The sequence below is a fragment of the Passer domesticus genome, chromosome 22, assembly GCF_036417665.1.
Source record: "Passer domesticus isolate bPasDom1 chromosome 22, bPasDom1.hap1, whole genome shotgun sequence".
Classification (NCBI taxonomy): Eukaryota; Metazoa; Chordata; class Aves; order Passeriformes; family Passeridae; genus Passer; species Passer domesticus.
In genome coordinates, this window is record NC_087495.1 from 223,763 (window position 1) to 251,567 (window position 27,805).

Below are 27,805 nucleotides of genomic sequence, written 5' to 3' on the forward strand. Positions count from 1 at the left end.
GCACCGGCGCGTGGCCGACAGGGGGCGCTGCAGCTGGCACGCCCCTCGCCAGCGCGCTGCGCGGTGACGTCAATCGGCTGCCCCTGTGCCTGCGCCGAGGAGACCCCGCAGTGAGCTGCCAACGCCCGGCGGAGTGTCCGAGGTGAGAGTGGGAGGGGGGCGGAGACGGGACCGGGACCCCCGGCCGAGCACCGGGACCACCGACTGGTCCCGATCTCCGCGCGGTACCCACCAGCGGACCCCTGGCCTTCACCTCGGTCGGAGCGCCCGCTGTGCGGGAGCCGCCCTGTCGGGCCCGCTGCGTGTGTGGGGCCTCCCCGGCAGCCGCCTGCCTGGGGGAAGGGCGACCTCCTCCCGGCGGGTCCCGGTGGCTGCTGGCGGGCGCTTGCCTTTGTGGGCCTGGTCTGCTGAGACGGTGGGCATGGCCACCGCTTCTCCTGCCCACCCTTCCCCCCCTTCCGGGCGGCGGACGGACTGGACCCTCGGAGCGGCACAGGAAGCGTTCCCGGGGCCATGGCGGGGCCCGCCCGCGCTCCTTTGGTCCTGCCCGGCCCAGCCCCGCCCTGTCCGTCTCGGGCCCAGCCGGGTCCTCCGCCCTCGGTGCAGCCCGGCTGCGCTCAGGGCTGTGGGAGAAGCCCCGCGGGGCTGCGGGCTGGGCGAGGTGTGTCGTGCCACAGGAGCCCTGAACCGCAGTCGGTGCGGGCATGGCGAGGGGTTAAGCTCCAGCAATGTGCCCTGCACAGCGCTCAGTCGAGAAGTCGCAGACTCTTCTGGATATCTGCCTCACGACCTGCCGTACTGTGGGTTACCCAGAGCTATCCCACAGCTGTTGTTACAGCGTGATGCCACTGGCTGTAGCTGGGGCAGGAGCTAGCACTGCTTTGAGGGTTGGATGTTGACATGTGTCTTTCATTCTCCTTGGAAATCTTATAAAAATGTATACACTGCAGCAACATAACGCCTGTCTGTGTTTTGGAGATCTGTTTTAGTGATCTAGACTTCAGTTGTGTATCTGTAAGTACATAGAACTTGCAGCTGGTGACAGCAGTAGGAGAGAGTTGCAGAGCCATGTAGCTGTGAATGTAACAGCCAGCACTGGAAACCTGTCCTTAACAAAGAATGCTCAGGATTCCTGATGTCCTTTCTGTGTGGATGCTGTGGCCAGGGCAGCCAGAGCTTCTGTCTTGACAGCTGCACGAGGAAGACTCTGGCGAAGAGGCCATGTTAGATGGCAACTGGGTGATCAGAACTGGCTTGCTCTGTCTGGCCATCTGTGATTGTCTTTGTGTCGTATTCGTCTGTGCTTCCTTCGCAGGGAGGGAGGTGTGGGCTGTTCAGAGTATTGAGTTGCAGTGCCCCAAACGTTGGCGGTTTTTTTGGGTGGTTTTTTTTTGTGGGTTTTTTTTTTTTTTTTTTTTTTTTTTTTCTGGAGGGGCATTTAAAACCTGGATCAAGCTCTTTGTAATGCTGATTTGGATAACTCAGTAAAGCATTACAGCTTCTCTTTTTCAGTAAGCAAATTATATTCAGCTGGCTGTATGTGAGGAAGCTGTTGTAAACTTCCCTTCTGTTGTAAACTTCTGCTTTGTAAACTGTTGTTGTCAGTGTAAGGTTCTGAGAAAATAGTATAAGCAAATGTATATTTGAGTCAGGTCTTGGACATGCATGTAAAGTTTCAATCAGTATATTGCTGACTGTAAAAATGGTTTGGTGTTTAAACTCTTCTCAGTTATGCTTCAGTAACAAAACAAAAAAAGATTTTTTAGTCTTGGCAAGGAATAAAACATTACTGTGGTGCAAGTTAAAACATGTTTTCACATTGGTAACATATGCTAGGCAGAAATTTTAATCACTAGATTTGCATACTTTGAACTTGGTTATTCACGACCTGCAACTGATGCTCTGAATTCATTAAGTGCTCTGCTGTAGAATTGTTTGTTTGCCTAAAGCTGATGGCCGGCCTGGGAGTTAATGATGTTTTTACTGTTGAAATAGAAAAGCTCTGGAACCTCTAGAGTGTGAAGTACCTAAAATGGAAACTGTCCTTCTGCTCAAAACCAACAGTAAACAGAAATTGAGCCCCTGTGAAACTCCCAGGGATTTCTCTTATAAGTGTGCTGTGGGCTTTCCTTGCTGTAAACCGTGTGTGAGGCTCATGGAAAGTGCAGCATGAAGCTGGCCACTAATCTTGATGAAAAGTTTCTTTTTGGTAAAAATGCAGCTGTAGTACTAAAATAATTTTCCAAGTCTTATGAGCATAGATATCTGGATCTTACAATTAAAACCTTTTCAGCAGCTCTCTTGTTACCATGGGGAGTTGGTGTAGCTGGGTTCCAGCTCTGCTGTTAGCTCCAGAAGACTTGGACAATACACGAACGTGCAGCACTACAGCTGAGGTTTGTGCAAGATGTTGCAGGTGAAGTGTGTGTAATCTGCTCGATGCCCATGTGAGTGCTCACAACTTTGGAAAATTGTCTGTGGGCTTGTATGTTTTATCCTGCTCTTTGTGGTCAGCCAAAGCTCTCTTGCTGTCCTTTGACTCCATCATGAATTTAAGATATGAGTTTCTGGAGCAAGAGACAGGAGGAATTGTAGGGGGTGTAGTTATCCCTTTTTTTTCCCTTTAGGAAAAGATTCTTTGCTGAGGAAAGAATGACATCTTTTTTATTTTAGAAGATGAAAGTTCTGTCAAATCAAATGGAGGTGAAATTGGTTTCTGGTGCCTCAGGTAGCAAGAAACCCTCTTTAACCACTTAGTCTTCTTCCTTTGCTCCTTTCACTCCCTTACATTAAATGTAGGTGAAGGTACCCTATTTTCGGTAGTTAATATGTGACAAATAAAACAACTTATTGACCAAATAAGCTTTTATGCAATTTAAAAGAAATTTACAGTATCTTTACATTTCTGCAGCCTGTCACCATTTAATTATCTGGCTTCCTCCTGACCCTACACTTTACTCTTTATTATGGTTTTACACTATACAAGCTAAGTGTCTATCCATCAGGAAGGACTGCCATTAGGAGCGGTAGATAAAGAAATCCCTTTCTCCAGAGTTTCTGCAAGGGTTGAAGCCTGGCACAAAAATTCTTCCTCCCTGAGGATGTCTGGCCATCCCAACATAGTGGTCAGCTGCCTCTTGCAGCCCATAGTGTGTATGTCAGTACTTGAGGTGAGTGACAGGAATGGCATTAAGGCAGGTAATTCCCAGCTTCTGGTGGGGGATCCTTTAGGTTGCTTTTGAGTGAACAAACTGGGTTTGGTTACCTGGCCCTGAGTGTGCAGAAAACTGCAAAGAGTGAGAGCAAGAAGTAGAGTTTGTGTAATTAATTTTTGTAATCTCCCCTTGGAGTTTCAGAGAATGATCTAAAGAGTTGTAAGACTTCGGAATACTCATTGGCCCATTTTCAGTAGAGCAGCTGTTCTTTCTGTGAGAGTGTTGATTTTTCTTCTAAACAAATGATATTTTATAAAGAGAAAACAAATAATTTGTTTTCAAAAGCTTTTAAAAGTGGTTATTCTGTATTAAGATCTTGTGCTGCCAGTTCACCCCATTACTTTAGAGTGTTGTGGCATAATTCCTACCAGGAGAGTTGGTCCATTCTTGTCTCACAAAAAAATACAGAAGCTTTTTTAATAAAGTAATGTGGGGGTTTCCTTCGGGCTTTTGTCTGGAGAGGGTGTGTAGGTACTTCCAGTTACATTTTTGCCAAGTTGTCCATGCCTGTTATCAGATTGCATGGGATCAGCATGTGTTTTCCAGCATAGACCAAACTCTGGCAGGTGAAGGTTTTTTACCAAGCTGAGGTGGTGTAGAGCAAGCCTTAGGCTGCTGTGGATTGGGACCAGTGGAGACCCTGGGGGAGCTGCAGAGGATTGCTGTGGCAAGTGCTGCTAGACTCACAGCAGCAGCTGAGGCTGCCAGAATTGTCTTGCTTTGGAACAAGCTGGTTTGAATTGCTCAGCTCTTCTCAAGTTGAAGGATGTTGTACTGTGTTTCTGGCCAATGATGAGTGTTCTGTTTGGGGAAATAATGACAAAAATGCTCCTGCAGCTTTGCATGCAAGTCATGAAGGCCTCTGCTACTCCATGAGCTGGATGACTGCATGCACCAAAGAGCAGCTGGAGAACAGCTGAATGCAGAGGGGCTTGTGTGGGGCCTGGATCTAACTGCGTCCGTGTGTTAGAGCTGTTACTTGAGTTCAGTGGTACTTCAGGGTTTAGAGCGTGTGAAGTGTTGCTGAGTCTCCTTTGTCCTGAAATACTGTTACTTTTTCCTTGTGCATCTGGCAATGGCTGAATAACTGCCAGTTGCCCAGCAACTTGGTCATGAGGAGAGTGCTGCTGGGGCTCATCTTAGGCTGGGCAAAGTGGGGTGGTTCCAGCTGTTCTGGTTCCTTCTGTTGATTAGGTGAATGAAGGGCAGCTCCCCTGCTGCTGTCGTGGTGTTGGTGAGCCTTCCAGCTACTTTATTTTACCAGTAATCCAGGATAGCTCAGTATCTGGAAAAAAATGTCTTTTGCAGTGTTTTTTAACCAAGCTTTATCTTTGGAGTCTTCAGACAGCATGTTGGTACACAGCCTGAGCTATTCTCCCTGAACACAGCGCATCTTCCTGGGAACTTTCCATGTGTATGGATGGAGGACCTGCAGCTATCCTGTTCCCTAAGCATAATAGGGGTAAGCAGCATCTGCTGCAGTGTGCAAGACAGGGTGCTTCTCATGAAGGAAAAACATGGCTCAAAATAGAGGAACTTCTGCCAATGGTTTTTCTAACTCTGTTTAATGTAGCTGGCCACAGGAAAGTGGGGAGAACTGTCAGGGCCACGTGGACCTTGGATGCTGTGTTCAAATAAGAGTGTTGGTGCAGCTGATATTTTAAATGTTACCAGTATACAACTAAGTTAGTAAAAGTAGGGACTTTTAAGTGGTAGTAAAAATATTGAACAGGATTTTGTTGCATGGTTGAGGAATACAGCCTCCTGTAGAGTATGAAAGTGAAGAGTATTAAGATGAGATTAAAATGCCTTTGGTAGAAAAGAATTTAATATAACACCACACACTTCCCAGTGCTTAATCTGGGGCATGTTTTTCCAGTGGGGATGCTACTTTTGACAGTGTTACCTTAACCAGAGTAATAATGGGAAAGTTGTCAGTTTTTTCTGTGGATTTTTTGTTCAGGTGAAGGTGGTTGGTTGGAGCCTTGAAGTGGGATAGTGGGAAGTACCTGTGGTAAAGGAGATGCAGGCACAGCTGCACCACAGTGTAACTGATGTGGCAGCAGAGCTTGCTGAGTCACACTACCTAGCTGGTCAGCTTTCTGGTTTTGAAGTTAGGGCTAAAATGGAGTGACATGTTCTTCCTCTTTTTTTGAAGTTGCAGAACTTGGAATATGTGTTACAGTGCTGCTAGTAGTTTGGGCTTGGGCTATTCAAATTCCCCTGCCTAGCTGTCTTCACTTCCTGTCTTGTGCGTATATGTGCCAGGTGGTTGTGAGGAGTCTTTAAGAAGATACACAAAGTAGCTTTCAAATATTACAGAATTAGAAAAAGAAAATTGCATTAAGTATAGAAAATATCAGTTGACCTCAAACGGTGGGGTCCCTTCCAACTCAGCATATTCTGTTCTGTTCCATGATAGCTCTATGATAGTTGCATTTTGAGAAGAGATCTCTTACTGCTTCTTTGGCAGTTCATAGTAATTTGTCCCGAAATGGGACTTCAAACCTGCAGAGGTGCTGGGGTATACAAGCTCTGTTGAGTGGCAGATTAAGGGATGCTCAAGGACCTCAGACACATGCTTTATCTCCCAACAGGGATTCCCATAATGATAACAAACTTTGTGAGTTTCAAGAACAACAGGAACCTGTGAGATAAATCAGGGCTGTCATGGTATTGATCCAGCTCTGTTGTGATGGTGATCCTGGGGCTCTTCCCAGTGCTTGTTCTTCTGTGCCTGCCCACAAATTTCTCATGCTGATATCCAACACCAGGTTGAGACTGTTGATGTGAGCAGGCATATGGAATGGAGCCCAGCAGTATGCTCTGCTGCTGTCAGTCTCTTCAACCTCAGATAAAAACCCACCCACTGCAGATCCAGGTCTTTACATGAGTTCTTGTGTTTGTCTTGACAAAAGCTTCTAGTGCAACTGAACTTTAGTCACTCTGTCTTGTAATTAGACATGCTTATAAAGTAAACAGCAACACTGGTTTTTGGAGACAGAATTTGTACTCTGCAGGGAGAACTATAGTTGTATTTAAAGGATTGTGTCTGATCTGTTAGTGACAGTTAACCCCAAAACAATGCTTAAAGCAGGATAGCCTTTTCAAGATCCTGAACTGATTGACTACAAGATTGTCTCAAGTCTGTCCCTTGTGCTTTTGCAGGTTTTAACCTGGACTTAATGATTTGCCTTGCTCTAGAGGAGTGGAACTCTGATACTCTGCTGGTTTGTAGTTCAACAGCCAGTTTAAGCCTCACCTAAGAAACTAAAGACCCAGGTGATAAGCTTGACTGGGAACCTCTGGGATCAAGTGTATTTGTGTATAGAGATTAAGTGTGCAGCGGCCTAAGCTCTGGGCAGGATGGGCAGCTGAGCTTGGGCACCAGGTAGTTTAGAACCTAATATATTCTTTTATGTGTCATTTACCACCTTACTAGCATAGAAGTGGCAGATGTGTTTAGTTCTGGGGTGAGAGCTTCATGAAGAAGATGATTCTTAGCAAGCTGGAAGGTCAGCTTTGGGCTGGAGGATTTTCATTGTGTCTGTAGATGGTTGCTGCACATGTGCAGAGGAGAATTCTGGCCATGGGGATATTGCTCTTAAAACCAGTTTTGCTTTCTGTGCCAGTTCGTCCTTCTGTAGTTAACTCTTAATCAGAGAGTGGCTTCTGTTTGTGTTTTGCATCACAGGTTGGTGACTGTACCAAGAGGTCCAAGGTCTTCTCCCTGTGCAGTTGGTAGCTGAACTCATGTGGTCACTTTGTTAGTGGCTTGGGATCTCTGCAGAGAAACTGTGTTGTATGTGGTGACCTTTGTCGTGTAGTGTTTGTAATATAGGCATAGAGTACCTCCTCCGTGTAATGCTGGTAGGTATCTCTGGTGAAGCAAATCGGGCTGCTGGGATTGTAGCAGCCAAGTACCTCTCCTTGGTGTTCCTGTGACTGGAGAGATTTGTCACTTTGAAAAGCAAAAGTGTTAGTTTGTAGTAGGGCTAGAAGAGGTGGCTGAGGGTAAGGACCTTGAAATGGATTGGATTAATTTGGGAAGAAATTGTCAAGTATAAAGGAGGACTTTATTTAGAACGATGCGGTTTGATAGGGTATGAAATGAAACTACTGTGAAGGGGTAAAAGAGATCATGAATAAAATCCTGTGAATATTGTTCCTGTCAGTGTGGACTCCCGAGTGCTTTGAGTTGGATGAATAAACTGTTAACTGTAAAATGACATTGGATGGGGAAAAAAAAAATCTTCATTTTCAGAAATGGCTGCTTGTTTTCTTGGAATGAGGAGCAGGTGCCCAGACAGGATCTGGAAGCTATGATGGACTGGTTAAGGTTCAACTTATGCTAATGGTGTATCTCAGAACCACAAATTGGTTCTTGATTGGCAGTACCTTGCAGTGAGCCAAGGTAGCCTGTCCTAGTGATGAAATGGCAGTAGGTTCAGTCCTGCCTGGTAGAGGAAGTGGTGGTGCTGCTGAGGCAGGAAGCGAGTTCAGGACACAGACAGATCTGACAGCACAGTTTCCTTTGGCTGGGAGAATGTGCACATTTTAACCTGAAGACAAACTTCAGTAGCTTAAAAGTTAGAGAAATTTTAACAAGGTTGAAGGCTTGTGATTTCTCCAGATTAGACGTGAAGCAAGAGTGAAGGTGAGGTTGTGCAGATTCGTAACTCTGGGTGTAGTAGGGAACCCTGAATGTGTACAAAACCCCACAAAATTTCACTTAATTCTCCAGTTAATAATGCACATAGGTACTGGAACCTATTGGAGCTACTCTTAAGTTACAGAAAGTTTGTGAAAACCAAGTGCTCCCATAGTACCATCATGTTTTGTATGCTTGCCTTGCCTTTAGGATGGGAAAGTCACACTTGCACAGGAGGTGCAAGTGTGTTTGGGATGGTACGGTTTGTACTTAGTCAATGGAAACCTGCCATAGGTACCGTGGATTTCTTCAGCCTCTTGTGATCAGTCAGTGTGTTGATGCTTGAACAGGCCTGTGTGACCAAATTCATCACTCCTGAATTTCTTTTGCGCCAGGAAGGATTACCGAGCTCCAGAATGTCCTGCTGGAGACGTCAGTTCCGTGTTTGTTGTATTACTTGCATCTCTGTTAACACTTCTGGAATTAATCCTAAATGCAGATCAGCTGTCTTCCACAAAAGTGTAATTGAGCTTTAAAGCAAAATTCTCTAAAATTTTGGTAATTTTTGTGTTTTTAAGAAGTCTTCAGAGCTCCTTGAACAGAACTAAGTCATATTGACCTGCATTGCATTTCCAGTCTTTATCAGCTCTCCTGTCTGGGCTTGGCTATATGGCACACAATTACATGGCTCAAAATCCACTCAGTGCCCTCAGGCTGGGATGACTTCAGTGCTTTCCAGTCTGTTTCAATTCCTTCAGGTATTTAAAACTGCTTGGAGTGCTCTCTGCTGCGTTTTTTTACATACAAAACATTTAAGACTCCTTTTAGTAGGTGGTGACTTCTGGGGAGCAACAAGCCCTAAGCCTCTGTAACTTCTTTGTTTCTAATTCTGTTGTCCTTGCACTCTGGGGATGAGTTACTCTGTGGTTAATCTCAAATTGGATTAAATTACTTGTAAACCACAAGTCAATGGTGTATGTATCCTTAAAGCTATTCCTACAAAAGAGAAGGTCCCAGAACAGAGAATCTAAGCTCCTTAGAAATGAGCTTGTTTTCAGCTGTGATCTGTGCAGGACTTCTTACAAGTGCAAAACATTAGCTTATCCTGCTACTTTGCCACTGCTAAGACTTTGGAGGCCTGTGCTGAACACTAAATCTATTTAAAACTTACACCATCTTATTTCAGTATTTAAACATAAAGTTACACATCATTTAAAAAAAAGAGTGGGGGGATCTCGCTACCTAAGAGATGTGCTCAATTTTTTGTTTCTTTTAATGTGTAATTTTGAAGTGTCTAATTGTGGTGGGGGCAACCAGAATTGAGCAACTTGTGTGAGAGCAGTGGTACTTGCTTGTTTTGTAGAGAATTTCCAGTAATCCAGTTCAATTGTTTTCATGGTAAATGCTGTTAGTTTTGTGTTTTAGAAAGGAGAAAAAAAAAAAAAAAAAAGACTACAGCCCTGCCTGGGCTTTTCCTGGCCCCTGTTGTGCCGTTCAGATTCTGCTTTAGGCTCCAGAACAAGGCTTTGGGTTATTTGCTCTCTGTTTTGTTCCCACTGCCAGAAAACTGAAAGGATCAGGTCACCTGGTAGAAAATGGTGGTGCATAGTGCCTCACCCAGTGCAGTGGTGTGTGTTTGAGTCGTTTATCTACACCACGTCGATGCTTTGCTTCAGGAGGGAATTGGAGGTGCAGAGAGAATGAATGGCAGTACTCCTGTAGATGCTCTTGATTTGCAGTGCTGGTGTTCTCTGCGAGAGAAACTGTGTGGATTGGTCTGATAGCTCGCTGCCAGATTTGGAGCTGTGGCAGGCATAATATGAGATGTGTGCAGCTGGTGTTCTGTCAGCCCCAGACTCTGACCTGAGCCCTTGCCAGGGAACAACCGCTTCTCTCCCAGTGTCAGCATGAGGACTTGGCTGTGTCCAAGGACAGGGAAGAAGCGAAGGCTTGCAGCACACTCTGTGACCTGAGACGCTTTCTAGTACTGTAGCTTGCTTGGTGTTCTCTGGAGTAATGAGCTTTAAAGAGTAATACTAAACCCATGTTTTTGTCTTTTTACAAAGGTGTATGTGAGTTTTTTGGTAATATACAAAATCTGGGTTTATGGAGAGTCATGGATTGGTCTGTTGTAGTGAGCACAGGGAATGCTTCAGAGCCAGGATTTTATCTCTGTTGTGCTTTCTGGGCTCTGGACAGGTGGTCTGAAGCAGGTGTGTAACCTGCAAATTACAGGTAGAACAGGAAGGGAGGATTAGAGCATGGAGGAATTCCAGTCTGTCAAGGGGAGAGTTGCGTGAAAAGAGTGTTTCTCTAAAGGTTTGACTGTAAGTGCTGTTACATGAGAGGGGTGTTCTTCCACTTGTGTGAGCCCTGGGGTGAGCAAGGACAGCTGGAGCAGGAGTTCCAGGGACTGGCTGGGCAGTGTAACAAATTCGAGTGGAAATTGGAAAAACATATGATAAGTGGCTGGGAAACCCAGTCTGGAGATTTGTTTTGTACTTACTTCATTTACTAACTCTGAGAGGAATTATTGGAGACAGCAGCTTACCTGCACTGAGCAGCAGCAGAGTTTTGGGCTTTGCCCGTACCGAAAGGCAGATGGTGGCCTATGTGAGCAGGGCATACTGGTGACTGTGTCTGGGATTAGCTGGAATGCACTTGGGTTCATTTGCTCTGCCCGAGTTTTGGCATGTTTTCTTTTGAAATCACCTTAATGAGTGGCTCATCCGTTTGCTCTGAGCATGAAGACTTTCTTAATATGGGCCTGAGCTGTGCTGTTCCCCTGCCTGCTTTCCGTCTGGTTGCTTTTTCTTTGTTCTGAAATGGGATTTTCTCTGGGATCAGTCAGTGCCGATAGCATGGCAAGGCAGAACTGTGGGAGCCCTTTGCAACTGAGGCAATATTGAACAATGGTACTTGGATGTAAACAGCTGAACTGACCTGAACACAGAAGATGTCTTTTGAAATGTAAATAGTTGCTTTTTCCTTCTGAGTTAAATAAGTGTTTGCTTCAGGGCCAAATTGCAGAGCTGTTTGTTGTATTAATGAAGGGCCTGTTGATAGGTCTGCCCAGTTCATCCTTCTGGAGGTCTGCTGGGAAACTGAGATCTGCATAAATTAATAGATTCTATTGATATTGAAATGGAGCACTGATTGCAATATCTGATGTTTAAACACATAATTTGTTATCTCTGAGCTTGCTGAAAGAAGAATTATTGATGAGGATGGCAATGTGAGTGCCTGGTATACCAGGTGCTGGCTGATGGCCTGCCCTGAGAATCTTTGCTGCCATTTCCTAAAACTGCTTGTGGCTAGTATTCCCCTACAAGTACTGTTCTTAGGAACTTTTAATCATATTTATTATGAAAGCAGCTGTCTTTCTTGAAATCTTAGAGGAAACCTGTAGTATCTAAAGAAGAGATGGAGGTGGTATGTTTCTTTTGAGTCCCTAGCAATTTCCTTTCCCTTGATGGTGTGATATACAGTGTCAAATCATGTTGCTGGCTGTCACTAAAGCCTTAAAAATCTGGATTTGCGCTGTACTTAATTTACATTACTGTAAGAAGTGAAGTCCACAGGAAGTGACCAAATGCATAGTTCAGGATGGATTTATTCGGATTTTATAATACAGTTACCCTGACTTGCAGTTACCCAGACCTGAGAGCCGTGGCAGCATCCTTGCTTGCTAAAGCTTTGCTGTTCGTGTGATGGCAAATTTGCTACTTGCAACACCCCCTGCCCCCTGTCAGGACTTTACAGAGACTTTGCAGCAAGTCTGTGTTGCTGTAAATAAAATTGTTTTGGATGATATTATGCTGACAGTCAGTGAGAGCTTTGCCACTAATTTCCTGGGGTCAGGATTTCACACATCTATGTGAAGGCATGACCGGAGGCCTGGTACACTCTAATTAAAGTAATACACAAATGAAAGACAGCTACCCTGGAGATAGCCAGAAAGTGTTTGGAGAAGACATTGGTGATGCATACTGGTTTAGTTCATGTACTAAAGTTTCTACTGAGACAGTGTTGGAGTAGCTGGGTGCATTTGGAATTTGTGATCTCTGAAGAGTAATCCCATCCCCTTGGGATCTGAATGCCGTGCTGTGCTCTCAGTGCTGTTAACACTTCACAGTGAGTATAAAGGTGTGTGTTAACTAGCAACTTTAACAAGAAAATTGTAAAATGGTGCTTGGATCTTTAAAAAGGCAGGAAAAGAAGAAAATAATCATGTTTATATTTCTGTCTGTACATGTTAAATTTTATTCCATAAACACTTCAGGTGTGTCTCATGCTGAGCTGCTCTCCAGAGAGAACTCTCTGGAAGGCAGGTGTGTTCCTGAGCAGCTCTCAAGACCAGAGCTTATGCTTCCAGCTTCCAATGCCTCTGAGGCTAGATGCTTCCATGCATAAAAAATAGAGTCTGGAAAAGCCAGAAGATGTTTTTGCCCACCTCTAGGTACCTAGGCAAAAATTCTTTCGCTTATGAATGTGAGCTGCTTTGTGTGTGTGTGGTGGAGGGAAAGGATCTATCAACTCATTTAGGAATGTCATGTTTTCGTATCTCACATATGCTGTTAGTGGTTTGGGCTCCTGTCAAAGGTGATGTGCATAGATATCTACTGCATGTGGGAAACATCTAAATATATGTATGTTTTTTTTTTTCTTCTAGGTTCTCTTTGGAGTTGATATTCTAGTAGATTTCAGCAATGCAGACGATCAAGTGTGTAGTAGTGGGTGATGGTGCTGTTGGTAAAACCTGTCTCTTAATTTCTTATACAACAAATAAATTCCCATCGGAATATGTACCAACGGTAAGTGTAAGAATGCTCAAATTGGTCTTTGGGCATGATATGGGGTGGGGTAGCACAAGTTCCCTTTCAAACTAACCTTGATGGCATGCATGCCGTAATGCATGTTCTTACAGCCTCTTGGAGACTGATGCAGCCTTTCCTGGCCTGACTAATACAGGCTGGAAAAGTGAGAATCAGTTTGATACCATGCTGCTGCTGCTTTCCATATCACCTGGTAGTGCTAGTCAGTTCTCTTGTACATGGTCAGTTCTTGCTACGTGGCTGCTGTGCAGAATCTGTGTTTTCTTTGTGGATGGATTCTGTGAGTGAGATAAGCAGTGCGAACAACTGCAGACCGGTGGAGAGCAAGCAGTACAAACACCTGCTTGCCCGGTTGTGCTCTCACTTCCTGCTACATCTTTGTTCTTAGGGAAGGGAGTGTTTCATGTTTCTAGAATAGTCAGTGACTACAGTTAACATTTTCCGAGGCTCATTTTTCTCAATCAATTTTTTCATCCTCACTATGGAGGGTGATTGGTCAACTTCAGCTAAGTATGAGGAGTGTGTTTGGATGCAGTCACATTCTTTTATACTTCAAAATGTATGCATAGTCCTTAACTATGTTGAAGTAACCATTTTAAATTTCACAGGTTCGGTTTTCTGAAATACTGAATCCCTTGACTTACCGAAAGTTCAGATTGAGAGTTTGACTTCCTGTCAGACATGTGCACAGTCTTCTGTTAGAAAAGTGCTTTTCTACTTAACATTGCATATGCAAGATCAGCCTACTGCCACTGAGACGGGTCAGTTTTTACTGCGGTTGCTGCAAGAGACTAGCAGCTGGATGCTCTTTTTACTGATTTTCTCTGTTATGGACTGAAAAGGCCATCTTCTCTTAATATACAAGTTGAAGAGTTTATCTATGTATCCCAAACAAATTTGGATGTGGAAATGCATCACAGAGAACATCTGCCAAAGAAAGGGTTGGTAATATTCTGGGTGTTACAAAGTAACTCAGAAGACCAGGTAGCTCTGCCTGATAGCTTTTCGGAATAAGACTTCACAAAAATGTCTTCTCTTTGTGGGAAAGAAGTTGCAGTAAAAAAATCATCATGTCTTTTTGACATACTGGCTTTATATGCTATCCAGAATTTTTCAACTTGCCAAATACAAGGTTTGTCCTGGATAGGACAGACTTCCACAAAATAAAAGTGTTTGTCTTTAGTTGTAGATCAGGAGCTAAAGGTGAAAGGACTCCCAAACCTCGTAGTCTTCAGGGTAGAGGCAGTGGCCACTGTTGGGAACTTGTGGATTATGCTGTAAGCGTGGAGACCTGGGATCAGCCTCTCTCATGGGCTCTGTTATGGATTGGTAGAGAAGTGGCATTTAAAACTGTTTAGTCATTCTTAAGTTTTTCTGTGGTGTCAGGTATCTGATGTGATGCTTGTAGGGCAGCCACATTCTATGCTGCACCTGTGAAAGGCTGCTTGTCCTATTTAAGCTGTTCTTCATAGTCAAGGCAAAATGAAATTGATCAGTGAGTTCAGCAGTGAGTGTTTCTATACCTATCCCTTAAGGAAAGTGGTTAAGCTGAAAAATGTTATAATCTTAAAATGTATGTTTTGAAAGCCTTCAAGTTGGTCTCCTGTCCTGCGCACAGTAGTACTAGCTGTAAATCTCTGCTAGCAAGGAATATGGAAAACACGCTAAAAAGTTAGTTGCCAGTGAAATGTGTTCAAGGTGTGCTAAGGCTTCTCTGTAGTGCCTTTTAAATCTGCCTCATGTTTCCAAAATGTTATTTACCTCTGAAGTTCATAGCTTGAGGAACTCGCTGTTTTGGAGATACCAGAGGCCCATTCCTAATTCTGTGAACAGCCTAGATGTATACTTCAGACTCTGGAAACTGGTATGTAACCTCTGATATTCCAGCTAATGCTTCTAATAATAAACGGACAGAGAAATAGAATGGTTACTTCTGTTCTTGTGCAGTGGCCTGGCCACAGTATGGATGGAGAACACACCATTTCAGACCGATAGATAGTTCTGTTCAGTTGGCAGAGGATTTCGCAATCCTTTCTCTTCATGGAGGATATTTCCCTGTAGAAGATGGGTTTCATGGTGGTACTGCACATAATTTGTTACCTGTATGTTTTTGATGTTGTTGCCATTCTCAAAAATCAGAGCAGTGAGGGGCACGTCTTTGGAAAGGCACTGGCAGTGTTTGGGTTGTGACAGCTCAAGTGTGAGTCCCATCCCATGAGAGCTCATGCCAGTTGCTGCATTGGGCTGTGTGGCATTGGCAGGAACTGCTTTGGGCTCTGGTTTTTAGCCATTTTGGCACAACTGAGGGTGAAATTGGTTGTGAATTGTACTATGAGACTGTAGTTGTCTGGTTTTTGTGAAGGCCAGCCTCGTAACTCTGGCCTTCTTAGGGCTCTACCCCAAACATTTTAATAGAAGCAGTACCTTAACAAAAATATTGAAATTAAAAAATTACATTTTGCAGATAGGGAGCTTTAAAGAAAAAAAAAAGATGAGAAAGGAGACATGCTAATTGCCCTGAAAGGGCAGCTACAGTTGATAGCTGAACAAAAATGGGGGATATTGCTGGGGGATTGAGCTGCTGACCATCTTCTGACACGTGGAAGAGGAAATGCTCTGACCTTAATCATTCTGGTTCCTTGTTCTGTTCCTAGGAACAGAGGAGTCCTCATCCTGATATGTCTTTTGGGGTCTTGAAGCAGTACAGTCATGGGATGTTGAACATGCCCTGTGAAATACTTTCCATCCTCCCTCAGCTTCAAGGTGTGATTTGGAGCTAGACGCTTGCTTGTGCGTTCAGTAAGGCAAACCCAGTGCAGTGTGTGGTGGATTGGGTTGCAGGTAGTGGGGACAAGTGGTGATGTCTCTTGCAGTGCTTTAAAATCTTGAATGTGCTAATTCAAAGTAGTGTGAGAAGTGGATTTCTGCTTCTGGATGATGTTCTGGGGATGTGGAGTGGCCATAGTTGCTTTCTCAGTAATCGTAAGTTGTAAAAAGCTGAAAAAATTAGGATAGTGTTAGGTCTGTCTTTTACCAGGGCAGTCAGGTGGGAAGGAGACATCTGAACTCTGGGGAGTACAGCTTTGAAGTACAGTCTCACTGCTCTTACCTCAATTTTTGTTGTTTCTTTTTTATTTCCCGAGGACCTAAGCTCTTACTATATTAACAACAGATGCATGTGACTACTAGTTTTCCACATTCCCCCCTGCTCACTTCCATGAAAAGCCTTTGAGGTGTCTGCTGACATCTTTCCTGTTGGGAGCTGCTCAGTCTGCAGTTCTGTGAGGGAGCACAATTTCCTCATAATTCTTTGGAGATCCTGACTGGTCCCAAGTGATCGTGCAGCAACTTGCAGGGACAGGTGATGGGTTTTGGTTTTTTTTGCAGTGGGGAGGATCTTTTGCCAAAGGTAGTTTCTGCAATACTGTCTGTTGTGGTTCTGAAGATAACATCATTATTGGAATGAAGCATGCTGACCTCAGACAGTGCTCTCCTGAGTGGATGGGTGTTGGAATTGAGCTTTTGGGTAGGCCCTTGTGCTCAGTTGTACTGTAAACCACTTTGTGGGTGAAACACTGGGTAGTGCTGGTTTTAATCTGTGCAGCATCCTGGAGGGCAGTACTATTGTGCCAGGTGCTGTTGCAGAGGCAATAGAACTTGGTATCTGGAGCCAGGCTCTCCTATTAGATTGGATTTGACACAGACTGATTTTTTACCAGATACTGCTTCCTTCAAAGATGAAGGATAAATCTCTCTTGAAAGGATGGGTTCTATTATAGAGTTCCCTAGATATTCAGAAATGTGGACTTGGAGGATTTAGGTATTGTGAGATGCAGCTCCATCACTGTGTGCCCTTGAGGGGCAGGGCTAACTACCTGTTCTGTCCTTGTGAGGATGTGTTTACTGTATCAGACTAAGGTTGAAGTTTGGTATTTCTGTGGCCGTGTGTGAAACCTCCTTGCAGTAACAGGCAAACACTGTTGTAGGTGTTTTGCTCAGTGATTTTTACTATGTATTATTCAGTGGTGTACCTTATATGCCTTTGCTTGAGTATGTCACGGAAACAGCTGGAGTATCCCTATTCCATATAGAATTGATATGTTAATGCTGGTAGTGGTAATAGCACTGTAAGCCTGAAGGTTCTGTTTTCCTGTAGAGGTGTCTCATGTTCAAATCAGAGGTGCTCTGGAAAGGTGGGTAGGATGATGGTTTGAGAGATGGCTTAGTCATGTCTCCTTTAAACATGTGTCTCTTTTCTTGCCAGGTTTTCGATAACTATGCTGTAACAGTGATGATTGGAGGAGAGCCTTACACCCTTGGCCTCTTCGATACTGCAGGTGAGAAACCAAGTGCTTGTGCCTTTGTACTTGACCAAGATTTACCTGAGGTGATGTTGAACGTGAAGACATACAGTTGAGGTTTTTTTGTTGAGATTTTGTTTTAATAGAAGGGGAAAATCTCTCTTGATTCTCTCAAGACAGAATGACTAATATTAGAACCTCTTAAATGTGTGTACGTTTCTGCATCCTTGATGTGGATGAAGTCAGGGTGTAGATTTCATAAGCCCTCTCACTGCTTGCTTTTAAAAACTAAAAATTTTCTGGCCTCTTGTTTAAGCTGCATCTCGGTTTTAGGCTGGAGAAATACGCAGTGATGAAACAGCTAAACATTGCTTTGCATGTGTGAAAAGTTACCAAGAAACAGTAGAAACTGGTTCACCTGCTGGATACTCAGTCCCTACTGCCTAATAATACTGAAGTGATGTGGCAGCAACTGGTATTGTAAACTCTTCTTCAAAAGAGCCCTTCTAAAGAGCTTAGTTCATAAGCTTTCATCTAAAATTGTCTGATATAATTTAATCTGTTTCCAACTGTGTTCTTACATGCATCATTAGTGTCTAATTTGATTAATGAAACAATCTTAGGTTTCCAGTTAAACCCTATAGCTGTTAAAGAAACTTTCCTTTTTGGCCATCCGGTCACACTTCACCACTTAAGTTGGGACTGAAGCCTGTTCATAGTGGCAAGTCCAGTGACCCAGTGGAGCTTCACTTGATTCTCAGTGTGTACCACACTACACAGTCAGACAAGGTCTCCTTACTGCCTCGGCCCCAGGTTTCTCATAGATGTCTCAGGCATCCAGAGCCTTAAAATTTAATTGTGGTACAAAACCAGAATAACAGCTTGAGCTAGTGCTTCTGGGAAGAGACCTTGCACAAAGCAAACTGTGAGCTTTGTGTGTGTGTGTGTGTGTATTCAAAAGTCTGGGAGCTTCCAGCTGAGTCCTTGGCTCCTGCTGTATCTTTGAATGTGCATCAGCTGGCTGTGCCACAGGTCCCCGGGCCCTTTGTTGTGCAGAGGGTCAGTGCCAGCTCCTCTGGGGCTCCCAGACACCCAGAGCTCACCCTGCAGCAGGCACTGCGTCTGTACCTTGAGCTGTCTGTATTGAATGTATTCTTCAGTATGGCTTTACTTAGCTCTCCATGTTCTCCTCCCAAATGTGATTTCTGTTCCTGTTATTGTAAGGTCCCTCGTTCATTGATGAGGATTTAGGTAGAAAACAGAGACTCCTTCCTGATGCATGTTGTGTGGTCTGCTTAGGAATCTTGGTGGTCCTACAGCAGTTCTAGCATTGCACAGTCCCTGTGTGGGGAGCTGTGTTGGATCCTTCTCTGCCTGTTCAGCTGAGGGTTCAGACCTCTGAGAAGTGTGTGTAGTTACGCACATTTTCTGTTATCAACAGGAGCAGTGATCCAGCTAGTAATTGTGAGAAGTTACCAAATGACTTTAATGCATGTAGGTGACTCTGTGCACTTGTGAATATAAATGCTTTCTTTCTAGAGCTGGACTGCTGAGGGGAAAGTATTTGTTCTTAATGGTTGCCTGCTTTTTCTAAATAGCAGTCAGCACAGGTGACAAAATTTAGCAATGTATGAAACCCCTATTGCTAATTCTCAGATTAATACCCAAGTCTTTGTTTTGAGCTTGTACTTGGAAGACAGACTTTTGGAGTAGTCTGTTAATTGCAACAAGGTATTTTAGATTTAGATTAGATGCTAGGAAGAAATTCTTCCTTGTGAGGATGTTGAAGTGATGGCACAGGTTGCCCAGAGAAGGCTGTGGCTGCTCCTGGATCCCTGGAAGTGTCGAAAGCCAGTTGGCTGGGGCTTGGAGCAAATTGATCTAGTGGACGGTGTCCTTGCCCGTAGCAGGGGGTGTTGGAATGAGATGAGCTTCAAGGTTCTTTCCACCCCAGACCGTTCTGAGACTATGATTCTGGTCAGTGCTCATTCCTCTGTATCCAGCCAAGCACAGTAGACAGGAGAGGCTGTCTAGATTTCCATCTTCAAACTATAGGTCTTCTCCATTAAGGTGTTCTAGCTGTTGTGTTGGCCCTTCAGGATCTTGTAGGTCTTTCTCCTGTATGATGAATGAGACAGCATTAGTTGGAATCTGAGACATTTTAAACAAGTGTTTCGGATTTCGTTGCTGGTAATTGCAGCAGTTTCAGTGCCAAATCTGGTTTCTAAAAGCAGTGCTGCTGAATTGGGCAGGAGGAGGTTTAAGAATGAAATTGGACAGTCAGGCTGGTGGATGAGTGGTAATGGTGCCTTGCAGAGACTGCATGCCCATAGGGACTCAAAGGGAGGAGGCTGGCTTCTTCCAAACACAGCCCATGCTGGGACTTGGGTGATGTTTTAGGGGAATACTGCTGGGTGGCCAGGTCGCAGTCGTGTACCAGCAACATTCTCCTCCTCATGCCTAGAGACACTTTACTGAGTACTCACAGCATAAGTCAGAACATTCTTGTGAGCAAAACTATTTTTTTCCCCCCTCCAAAGAACAGGTGTTTTTTTGCAGGGTAATGAAATTTGATGGCATAATACTTATAATGAATGGACTAGAGGACCTCATCTCTAACTGGATCGACTTTCTGCTACTTTCCTTCTATAACTGAAGAGAGTCTTATGCAGTCCGAGGGTGTTAGGGTGTTTGATCTCAAAATGTATTGGAGGCTTCCTGTGACTTTCAGCAGCTCACTGTTACATAGCAACTGAATGAATTCTGGATTTGAAACATAGATTTTTCAAATGTTTGAGTTCATTATAGGCTTGGCTCTTTGCTTAAGAGTTAGGATTAATCACAGCCATGTTATTGTGATGAAATGTGCATTCTGACTCCCTGTAAAGGGCGGGCAGGATTTTGTTGTCTGGGTCTAATACGGTGTTAATTTCCTCCTCTCTAGGTCAGGAAGACTATGATAGATTACGACCCCTCAGCTATCCACAGACAGATGTATTTCTGGTCTGTTTTTCAGTGGTCTCTCCTTCTTCATTTGAAAATGTGAAAGAAAAGGTTGGTTGAACTCTGCATGTAAACAGAGCTGCTGAAGTATGTCAGGAGTTATCTTGGGTGGTTAGTAACAACAAATGCTGTGTTTCTTCTGTATTTAGTGGGTACCTGAAATTACTCACCACTGTCCAAAGACTCCTTTTCTGCTTGTTGGGACCCAGATTGATTTAAGAGATGATCCCTCAACAATTGAGAAACTTGCCAAGAACAAGCAGAAGCCCATAACTCCAGAGACTGCTGAAAAGCTGGCCCGGGACCTGAAGGCCGTGAAATACGTGGAATGCTCTGCACTTACGCAGGTAAGGGTTGGTCTTTGACCATTTTTGCTTGCTTTTATTCCGTACTTTTTTTCAGTTCCAGGGAAAACCAACTCAGTGTGGATGTGAAGGGATGTAAGCTCTGTTTCTGCTATTTACAGTGTAGCTTTCTCCTTGTCATGTTGTTCTAAGGCACAGAGAGTTGGCAGTGGTACAGAGAAAATCAGCCTGTGTGGTTTAGGCCTAGTGTGGGTGATGGAGGAGGATGTGCTTACTGTGTTTGCTTCTGTGCTGGAGAAAAATGACTGTTAAAAACTTAGAAGGTACATTATGGACAATAATTGGGTTGGGACACAGAGTGCACATCGCTGCTGAAACAAGCAGGCAAAGGAAAAACAATGCCTCTCATTAAAGTTAATGCTGGTACTTTGAAGACTGGAAACCTTCACAGCTGAGAGCTGCCTTCTCTTCCTTTGCAACTGGTGGTGAGCTGTTTCCTGTGTCCTTCCTTCAGACAGAAGTTCTGTTAAAACAGAAAGTAACAGTTAAATAGTTCTTAAGACAGTTCTTACATCATGTTTCTAACATGTGAATGTGAGTCAAAAGCCAAATAAAGTAGCTGATTTGAGAGCAAGAAGCTCAATTATCTTTTCCATTTCAGTTAGGAATACTAAAATTGGAGCCATTTTCTGGCTAGGTGACCTGTTACCTTGACTTTGGATGCTCTGGGAACTTAATCCTAGGTTCTTATTCTTGCAGAATTGACTATAACACTTTGAACAACTTCCTTAATGCTGGTCTGTAAATAATTTGTTCCTCTCTGATGTGCATGGTACCAGGGGTGCACAGTATTAATATCAAGCCCCTCACTCTTTCCAGTTACGTTGTGCATTCATCTCCTTGAGCACAAAACTATTACCAAACTTCACAAATCCTGAAGTTCTACTTATCTTGCTCCTTTTTCCCAGATTGCATGTTTACTCTTCCATTTAAAATCCTCAGGCTTTTTTTGTAACAAAGATTTGCCTGGGTGTCTCCTGTGAAGGAAGTGGCTTTGCTGGAGTTGTGCAGGACACTGTCACTGGAAGTGGTGTGGTGAGGCATACTGCTGTTCATCCTGGGAATCCCTGATCAAAAGGTGGTCTTGGGAATCCCTGATCAAAAGGTGGTCTTGGCCATACTTCCTAACTGCCCACAGGCAAGCTGAGGACTGTTTATGCTTGAGCTGTAGTTTTTCTTGGATCTGTTCAGCCCCAAAATACTGTTTTAGATGGTGTCTGGCACAGCCTGAATGCTGCTGCTAACTAGATGGTAGAACCTGCTAGTTGGGTAAATACCTGCCAGGGCCTCTGTCCTGTATTGCTCTCTGAGACCCTTTCCCTCTGTATCTTTGGGCTTGCTTTGGGCTTGAGCTTGTGTCAGCTCAAATTGCATGGAATCACTTAGAATTACCAGAGCAAGAGTTGATATGACAAAAAATGTCAGTGTTTATCCATTCTTTATATTTCCAGGTAGACTAATCTGGATCTGTTGCAGTGAACAACTTTATGCACTTGGAAGCTCAGCCTGAATTTTCTTCCAGAGTGTTAGTGCTTGTATACTAAGTGATGATTTTAGGAGTCAGGAGTTACCTAGGAGGAGGATTCAGAAGCCTTCTCACCTGGACAACTAGTTGGTTTGCATCTGCTCCATTCTTCTCCCTTCATTTGTTGTTGAGTCACAAAACACTTTTCCCTGGGTCTGTCATCCGTAGCTGGTGAACAGCAGTGTAACTGATCTGTAAAGGGTTGTGTGGAGCTCCTGCAGTGATCTCACTGGCAGCTTGCTGAACACAGAAGGCAGCTGCTTCCCTGGCCTGGAGGGTTATTTTCCTACCTGCAAGGCAATGTTACAGTAGCTGATTTAAGCTGAAGTAAGGCTCAACTGGGTATTCAGTCTCTCTTTGCTTTGGATGCTCTCTGTGCAGTTCACGTCAGCAGTCCAGGGTGTTTTTTTTCTTCCCAACTAATTTACAAATTACTTTGATGCCACAGTAGCAAATACTCATAGAATCATGGAGCTGGCATTATTCTTTTTTGTACTGTGTGAGTAATGAGAGGCTGAGTTTTTAAGTTTTTTTTCTGTAAAGACAGAGTATCTTCTCCCCAAGTTTGGATAACTGCTCTGTTGGAGGGCCAGTTCTATCCCCCTTTCTTCAGATTGTGGAATCCCTTTTTGTGATGAAGGCATTTGCAGTGTCTGTCTTCAGCCTTTACAAAGTGGCCCAGTGCCACTGTGACAAGTAGGTGAGACTTTGCTGTTAGGAAAGGGTGACTGACAGATTGCAGCTACAGTGATTGTTACTTCTGTTACTCTTGGGTAACAGAAGTGTGTGGACTTTCTGAAGCCCCATCCTGGTACCTCACACCAGAGAGAATGCTCAATTTGGTTTCTTTTTCCTCCTGATGGTGGCTTGCCAGTTTTGACACAGATATGTAAAGTGCTTTAAGCTGTCCATGGACAGAGGAGGCCTGATCTCCACCTGTTTCCAGTGTAACACAAAAGTCATGATTTTAACAGGCCTGTGGTATTGAACACAGTTTCTTCCCTTCATGTTGTTACTCTTGGTCATTCAGGCTTTTAACCCTGGTCCATTTTCACAACAGTTTTGTCCCAGTCTTTTTTATTATCCTCTTCTCTTTTTTGCTAGGTCCTTCAAAATAATCCCAAATTGTGTACTGCTCAACAAATTTCTCACAGGCAATACAAAAATAAGAGGAGTCCCTGAAGAGGACAACTTAAGTAAAAGTGTTTTCTTGACTCTTGCCCTGCCTCGGTTCTTAATCTATGTAACAGTACATAATTGATTTTATGCTACAGCCTTATTCTCACAGAGAAATTAAATTTAGACTTTTTAATTTTAGACTTGAAATTTTAGACTATTTAGATTTCAGAGGCATTATTTATTGGAAGTCTTTAGCTCTTTTGTGAGCCTGAGTTGCAGCTCACTTAAAGAAAAAGAAAAATTGCTGGGGAGGATGTACAGATTGTACATTGTAGTTTCCTTAAACTATTGTTCTTTCAAGTATAATCTTGCATGTTATATGATGGCCATAAATGCTTCCAGATGGCACTGCCTTAGAGATCTCCTATGTATGTGCTTCAGTAAAATACAATTAAAGACCTTCTAAAAGGGTATATCCGGTATAACCTGTAAGGGAGAAGCCAGTTACATTTGAATGACCTTAAAAGAAGTAAGTGTTGCAGTTGTTTACAGGATGTAATTGAAGCTTTTCTGTTTGTCTTCAGCTGTCATAAAGCAGTTCTTCTGAATTTTTGAAGGGTGCACTCATGACAGTAGATTTAGGCGAGTCCAGTTAGCCGAAACTGAGCCAGGTTTCACTTCTGGTGTGGTGTGTAACTTGGCTGAGTTGGGTGGGAGTGGTAGTGCCCTGTGCTGTTCCTGTTGTGCTTACAGCAAATGCAGCTCATACTCCGTGCTCCAGTATAACCCCTGCAGAGTCCTGCAGCTCTGTGACTGCTTTTCTGGTGTTGGTTCCCGATTGTTGCATTCATAAAGCTGTTCCTGTCTTTCTGTGGTTACGCTTGCTTTGGCAACTAAACTGAATAACTGAAATGCACCATTTCCATGCTGGCTCCCAGTGTCAAGAGTAGCACTGGTAAGGTATTGCATCACTTCTAAAGACAGAGTTAGTGACTGCCAGTGATGATGGCTTACCAGGGTGGTCCTGCTTCCATCCCAGAATGTGTTCCCAGCCATTTGGAGACCTTCAGTTATTCAGGGGCTGAATTCACAAAGAAGAGGAGTTGTTTGGAGCCTTTGCTCTGGACCTGCTGAGTTGGGAGCAATAGTCTGCATCTGAGGTGTTCACTTATCCACAGTGGGTGATGACAAAAGGTTTAACTGACCTTTTAGGTCCCCCTGCTGGGGCAAACTGCTGTGTGCTTGATTTATTCCCCTGTAAACTCCCTCAGTGTAGTTCAGCAGTGGAGTGGAAACCATCACCATTTGTGTGGCCCCCTCCCCCATGTTCTTGTGTTTGTGCCTCTGCCCTTCTGAGTGTTGATTTTGTCCGACTTGGCCTGTCACGTGTTCTGTCTCTGTCATTGACTTCTGGGTTATCTAAATGAGATTTTCTCCTGGGATCTACTTTGTTTTTTGCAAAGTAAATCTGTTTACTGCCTCTGTGAATTCAGCCTGCTCCTGAATGCTCTTTTGTATCTGCTTGTTTTTCTCTAATCCTCTAACCTGGCTGCTGTTTTTTCTCCTCCCCTCTGTCTTGTAGAGAGGTCTGAAGAATGTGTTTGATGAGGCTATCCTAGCTGCCCTCGAGCCTCCGGAAACTCAGCCCAAAAGGAAGTGCTGTATATTCTAAACTTTCTTCTTCCCCTCTTGCTGCTGCTTCCTCTGTCCCACTACTGTAGAAACCTGGTTAAAAATGAATCAAACCACCTTGATTGAAAGCTGTTGTGCCTGCTTGCCATCTTAGAGCAACCTCTGTATTAGCTCTTGGACTGAAAACAGTACTTGAGATCTTTAGTAAAACATTGTGACTGTGGAACGTGAACTGGACTCGCTTAACTCCCTGCTGCTTGGGTTGCCAGGTGTGACTAGCTTTATAATTCAGGCTGTCGGGGGAAAGGATTTGGTTACATTGTTATTTAAAGAACGACCAAAAACCTAAGAGATTATGTTTGATCTTCCTGAATCCAACTGGAAGAAACAATGCGTGTGTTTCCCATTTCTACTTGTGACTCTTAACTGTATTTGCATGACAAAAGTACCTGAACTGGTGATCTGCAAATGATGCTGTAAAGTGAAGGGTTTTCTGCTTTTCCTGTGTGCAGTGAGATGTTTGCTGTTGCTTTGGCTGTCTGTGCTTTAGTGGAGTATCTGTCAGTCCTTGGGGGGAAGGAAATATCGATGTACTTGCTATGCTTTATGAACTGTTAAAATTTTTGCTTTCACTAACATGGTAGAGCTTTTCATTTCAATAATAGATCCTTAAAGCCCGTTACTGTAAGATGTAAAGCTGCTGCTTACTATCGTGCTTCTGATTTTTATTGTTTTAAGGAAAAAACATCAATTGTAGCTTGTCTTTAAATTTTGAAATTAAAAATTGCAGTTGTTTGTATTAATGACTGATGAAACTTTATTCAAGTTGCATTTCCTGGCTCCAGTTTAATCCTTAACAGAGTGTATGGTACCCCTCTCTACTCCTCCCAGCTTGACTTCTCTGCTACCATGGCAGCTTCTGGGCTCTGCCTGGCTGCTTCTAACCCTGGGGTGTTTAGGGCTGGATGCCCGACCAGAGCATGTACCGGACAAGGTTATAATTGCATACTTACCTTGTCTCCTCCACTGACATGCAGGGGTGTGTTGTTGCAGGCATGCTCCAGGTTGAGTTCTTCCATCTGAATGCAGCACTTTCTACTTTGTCATTAGCATGTGAAATATGAGTAGCCAGTTACTCATAAAAGTTGCCTGAAGGAAATTACTTTGGTGCACATGTGTGCTTGTGAGGCACACTGGTCTGCTCTCTGGGGATTAGTTGTCTTGTTCTGAAAATTAAATACTCTGCTCAGAAGCTGCTGAGAGCTGCTCACTGGACAGGCAGGCTTTAGGGATGGCAAATCTCCATGTGTCCTTAGAGGGGTGTGGCTGTCACTTGGCTTTCTGGGGTTTTGTTTGTGTGAAAACTCAAAAATGAGACTGCCCCTTTCTCTCTTTGCCCCTTTTCAGAAAGGCCTAAAGAATGTATTTGATGAAGCGATATTGGCTGCCCTGGAGCCTCCGGAGCCGAAGAAGACTCGCAGGTGTGTGCTGCTATGAACGTCCCTCCACAGCCCCTTCTGCAAAGCTGATGTTTGATGTCATACTAAAAGCAATGTTAAAATCAAACTAAAGATACAAATTTTAAAATTTGTTTTTGCAATAATGACAAATGCCCTGCACTCCCATCTGCCCCACACGATCCCTGTGTGAGATGAGAATGTTAGTGTTTATTCCCCAGTGCCCCCTCAATTCACTTAAACTAGTTAATTTGAGTGATTATGTATTATCAGAAGACACTGATCATTACTAGTTTTTTTATTTTGTTTATTGTTTCTAATTTTTTTTGTTTAACATCGAGGCATGCTCAATGACTTTTTCTATAACAGACTAATTTTAGGCTGTTTAATTGAGGTCTTGCCCCTTACGCCAGTGTGGCAAGACTTGGTTCTGGTTTCTAGACCTCGTAGGGCTGTTCTGCAGCCTCCAGCAGCCTGGGTATGAGCAGACTTCAGTCAGGAAAGCAAACTGTCCCAAGCTGGTGCTCCTCTAAGAAGGATTGTAGAAATCTTCTCTAAAGTTGCCTTGTATCTTTTTGCCCTGGCTTTTTAATTGTGCAGGTAATAAATTCATACCTTATCCTCTAAGCTATGAAGCCTTAGGAACAGGAGAATGATTTTCTCTGGATGCACCATCAGACTTGAGACTAACTTGCCGGTCTCTTCCTTAATCTTTGCCATCGTAATCTTTTGGCTCGTGCTGAAGAAATAACTGCACCTTTGGAAGCACGCCTAGTTGGGTCAGTTGGCTTTTAATGAATCTACCTTCTGCCAATCCTTAAGTATTAGAGAAACGCTTACAATAACCAGCACATACACTGCTGCTTGGACACCCTGAAGGGACCTGGGATGTGCTACAATGGGTTTTGGAGCTGGCTCTGATGGTGCATCTCTTGCTGGATGGCTTGGCATCCATCGGGGAAAGGTGGAGAGATAGACCTGTGTCAGTTGAAAAGAAGTGCAGGGAGGGGCTTCTGGTGTTTGGTGTGACACCATATTGGGACCAGTTGAGGGAACCCCTTTTTCTGCATTTTGCTCATGAGTAACCTTGAACCTGTAAGAGGGACTCCAACCCCTGAGGATCATGTGCAGTGTCTCTACATAGACCATCTGCAGTATCATAAGGATTTTACCAAAAATATATTTTGGTTTGCAAATTCAAAAAAAAATTAAGACTTAGGGAATCTTCTCCATCTTCCACAATTTCAATTTCTTGTAGACTCATTAGTGTTGAAAAAATGCTTTTTCATGTCTAAGTTCTTTGTATATGCATTCTTTTCAGATGTATTAAAGTATCTTCACAAGCCTGCCTGAGGGTAGTTATTTCCTTTGCCTTTCTCCTGAGTGTGAAGGATTTGTACATATGGCTTTTATTCCTTGTGAGCCCCCCTCTCCTCCTTGTGAGCTAGCTCGGGTCTTTATTTTCTTTATGTTTAATCCATGTCAGTCTGCTTCTGGCTTCAGTCCTGTCAAAATCGCTCTAGTCTTTAATGCAGCATCTTTGCTATCAGACCCCATGAAGAAGAGGGTTCGGTAGTTCTTAAAGAAAGAAATACTCAGTGTGGATGCTCCCAAATAGTAAAAGCTGGCTTTTGGGGCTTATTGGGTTCCTGAGCCTCTTCTGTCAAGAAATTTCCTGTTGTTCCCTGCTCATGGGTGGATA

At 43.7% G+C, this 27,805-nt stretch overlaps 1 protein-coding gene across 2 annotated transcripts; it reads left to right on the forward strand.

The window, feature by feature from the left end:
* The first annotated feature begins 14 nt into the window (after positions 1–14).
* On the forward strand, positions 15–27,451 carry CDC42 (cell division cycle 42). 2 transcript variants are annotated; one of them, XM_064397008.1, is made up of 6 exons: positions 15–142; positions 12,539–12,680; positions 16,966–17,038; positions 19,947–20,056; positions 20,155–20,352; positions 24,597–25,445. In XM_064397008.1, the coding sequence occupies exons 2-6, from the start codon at positions 12,576–12,578 to the stop codon at positions 24,684–24,686; spliced, it is 576 nt and encodes a 191-aa protein (XP_064253078.1). In that variant the 5' UTR covers positions 15–142; positions 12,539–12,575; the 3' UTR covers positions 24,687–25,445. The 2 variants fall into 2 exon arrangements, with proteins under 2 accessions (XP_064253078.1, XP_064253077.1); XM_064397007.1 differs by lacking the exon at positions 24,597–25,445 and adding an exon at positions 26,054–27,451 and having other exon boundaries at positions 16–142.
* Positions 27,452–27,805: the final 354 nt, after the last annotated feature.

Bases quoted from the DNA above. Each gene is read 5' to 3' on its own strand.
- CDC42 (XM_064397008.1), top strand. From the start codon at position 12,576: ATGCAGACGATCAAGTGTGTAGTAGTGGGTGATGGTGCTGTTGGTAAA. The intron at 12,681-16,965 runs GTAAGTGTAAGA...TTTTCTTGCCAG, and splicing joins CATCGGAATATGTACCAACG to GTTTTCGATAACTATGCTGT. The intron at 20,057-20,154 runs GTTGGTTGAACT...TTCTGTATTTAG, and splicing joins TTGAAAATGTGAAAGAAAAG to TGGGTACCTGAAATTACTCA.